Source organism: Pteropus vampyrus, unplaced genomic scaffold (genome assembly GCF_000151845.1).
Source record: "Pteropus vampyrus isolate Shadow unplaced genomic scaffold, Pvam_2.0 Scaffold121, whole genome shotgun sequence".
Classification (NCBI taxonomy): Eukaryota; Metazoa; Chordata; class Mammalia; order Chiroptera; family Pteropodidae; genus Pteropus; species Pteropus vampyrus.
The window spans coordinates 3,118,835-3,121,620 of NW_011888902.1; the positions used below are offsets into that span (position 1 = coordinate 3,118,835).

The 2,786-nt window shown below is 45.3% G+C and overlaps 1 protein-coding gene and 1 pseudogene across 7 annotated transcripts in view; both read right to left on the reverse strand.

The window, feature by feature from the left end:
- Positions 1–2,786, reverse strand: part of BPNT1 (3'(2'), 5'-bisphosphate nucleotidase 1) — an 18,258-nt gene that overhangs the window by 5,675 nt on the left and 9,797 nt on the right. For 5 of the 7 annotated variants that reach the window (XR_002781857.1, XM_023534158.1, XM_023534161.1 and 2 more), the window contains one exon: positions 1,778–1,822. The exons of the other annotated variants lie outside the window; for them this stretch is intronic. Coding sequence is in view for 4 of the 5 variants with exons in the window: in XM_023534158.1 (XP_023389926.1) it covers positions 1,778–1,822 (45 nt within the window). In the remaining variant the exon portion in view is untranslated. The remainder of the gene's footprint in view (positions 1–1,777; positions 1,823–2,786) is intronic. 7 annotated transcript variants of the gene reach the window in all.
- LOC111743777 lies at positions 2,599–2,717 on the reverse strand (annotated as a pseudogene).

Here is a 2,786-nt window from a genome sequence, read left to right on the forward strand (position 1 = left end):
ACCATACCAGGTGCTTTACATGTATTATCTCATTTATCTTCAGAACAGCCCCATGAAGTGTAGGTATTATCATCCTTACTTTACAGATGAGAAAAATGAGATTGGAATGAATTCACCTGACCAAGGACCTGAGGAAGAGTATAATCAAATGCAGCTACCCTGTGTTCAAAGCCAACATTCCTCTTCACTACACTGTGCTGCCTCAGTGCGCTTGTCAAAATGCTTTCAAACACATCTTATTTGTCTGATACCAGTACCCCTGCGTGTTCTCGTGGCAGGTTGGATTCCTTGGGAAGCCGACTCTGAGGCCGGCAGGGTGTGTGTGAAAGCGCGCTCCGGGGTCAACACCCGGGGAGGAGAGGGGAGGCAGCCTGAGTGGACCGGGAAATGGAGCTGGGACGCAGCTGCCCCTAGGGGGAGCTCTGGAGCTAGAACGGCTCTTCAAGGTTGTACCAAACGGGATGAAATGCCAGGCCTTTCTTTAAACCCTGCAATAATCAGTCGTTGGAAATGGACTGCCCTGGAGGGAGCGAGTCACCAGGCGACGCGGCTCTGCACGGGTGCGGCAGTCCCTGAGCACTGAACGCTGTCTGCGGATCTCGCTCCCTGCGAAGAGGGCAGCAGGCAACAGAGGCACCAAGGAACAAGCACCGGTGCTCGACAGGTGTCCGCGTGCTTCCCGTCCCCACCCCCCGTCTGCACTACAGGGCAGGCTGGGCTCCGGACAGCGCGGCTGCGCTCCGGACAGCGCGGCTGGCTGGCCGCGGGAGGTGAGGGGCTTCGGGGGGCTCACTAGGCTTCAGCTTGATGGCTGAGACCAATTTCATGCTCTCAAGAAACCTACTTATTAATCCAGCGCTCCAGTTATTCTGAAAAAGGAAAGCATGCTAATAGTGGACATGAGTATTCTGGTCCCTGACGTCGTCTCCCCTCCGTAAATGAATATGGAGGCACAGAGCATGGGAACGGGAAGCCTGGCGCCCGGGGGAGGGAGATGCAGCGCGTGGGGTGGCGCTAGCTCTCCCCTGTGCTCGCGCTCTCCCCTCTCCCCGTCTCTCTCCTCCAAGCGCTGCACATCGACTTTTCGGGGGGTCACGGAGGCTAACATGTTCCTCTTACCATGCGCTAAGTCTCATAACGGTTAAGAAGCTAGACAGATATAAGGACAGATGGGACTTCTCTGCACTAAGCCATGCTGTTTCCTCGCAGTGTCTACCGGCCTCAGTGCCTGTTAGAAGCAATAACAGTTTCAATTCTTACAAGTCTTTATCTGGCTTTGGATCCAATATAAAGTAATGGGTGAGAGCTTGGATCGGGGTTCGAATCCCAGATCTGCCAGTGACAAACTGGGTGACCCAGGGTAAGTTACTTGCTTCAGTTTCCTTTCCTTTAAAACGGAAAAGGTGTCCTTAAGGATGACGGTAAGTATTAAATGAGATAATGCATGTGACTCCCTTGAGTCTAGCAGTATACAGGAAGCTTTCGATAAATTTTAGCTATTACAATGATGATTTAAAATTGAATACCGAGCCCTGAATACCACCAACAGAGCTGAGCAACTTTCTACTTGTTGCACCAAATTTCAAAGCGTAAGCAAGAGAGAAGGAAGGGAGGAAAATGTGCGCAGAAGGGCGTGTGGTAAAGGGACAGGTAACAAAGGGAAGTAGAACGTGAGAAAACGAACGGGCACAGGGGACGGGCCATGGGCTGGGTACCACAAAGTGCCTACCTCTTTGCTACCTACTAGTAGAGCCAAAACCCTAGCTATTTTTCTCACCTTTGCTTCATTCTCGTGTTCCCTTAACTTCTGCTTTTCATTGCTCTGCGGAAAATGAATACAGTTTTTCTAATCTCAGAAAAAAAGTCATGGATTATTAACAACTTCTAAGCACTCAGATCTTTTTGTGATGAAAGGTGCTATGCATTACAATGTTACCTGTGAATTAAATATTTCTCTTTTAAGTAATAGTATCAACTCTACAGTTTACATGATAACCACAAACGTATCTACATAATACTGTATAAATATTAAACATATAAAAGAATTAATGGATCTTTAAACAGTGACTTTCCCAATAATGCATAACTGTTTTTGCTAAATAATCCTAAGAAGCACATGATTATAAATGAAAATTTATAACCATATAAATGGTAAAATAAAACAAATTAATTTTAGAAGTAGAGATTAATTCTTCTGTTGACTCAAATTGGAAATTCAGAAGTAATAGTCCCTACTCAGGTTACTTTGTTTCTCCAAAATTCTATCAAAGTCACACTAAAGTAAATACCTTAAGTACTTTATCTCAAAAATTTCCTTTAATGTGTAATGTGATTTAATGATATATTCCTACTTTGGAATTATATTAATCTCTTGCTTCTAGGAAGGCAATTTCTTGGGTGTGTAATAGAAAAGTGAAGTAGATTAGAAGGAAAAATAAGAGAAAAGCATGCAAGAGCATATTTAGTTCTCATATTTGTCAATGCTGACTATAATTTAGGCACTGTGTAGCATGACCTGGAAAACAACACGGCTAGTATCTTTCTCGGTTGAAATGGTTCATTTCTTCACTGTGTTTCATCTTTTTTTAAATTTTTTTATACCTACAGCACCTGGTCTTCCTAGGTGGTCTCCCATCCAAGTACTAACCAGGCCCGACCCCGCTTAGCTTTCGAGATCAGATGAGATTGGGCACGTTCAGGGTGGCGTGGCCGTAGACACTTCAGCATGTTTCAAGAACACCTTTAAATTAGGTGTCTCAATGACTAAGCTAGTCCGGGAACCGTAT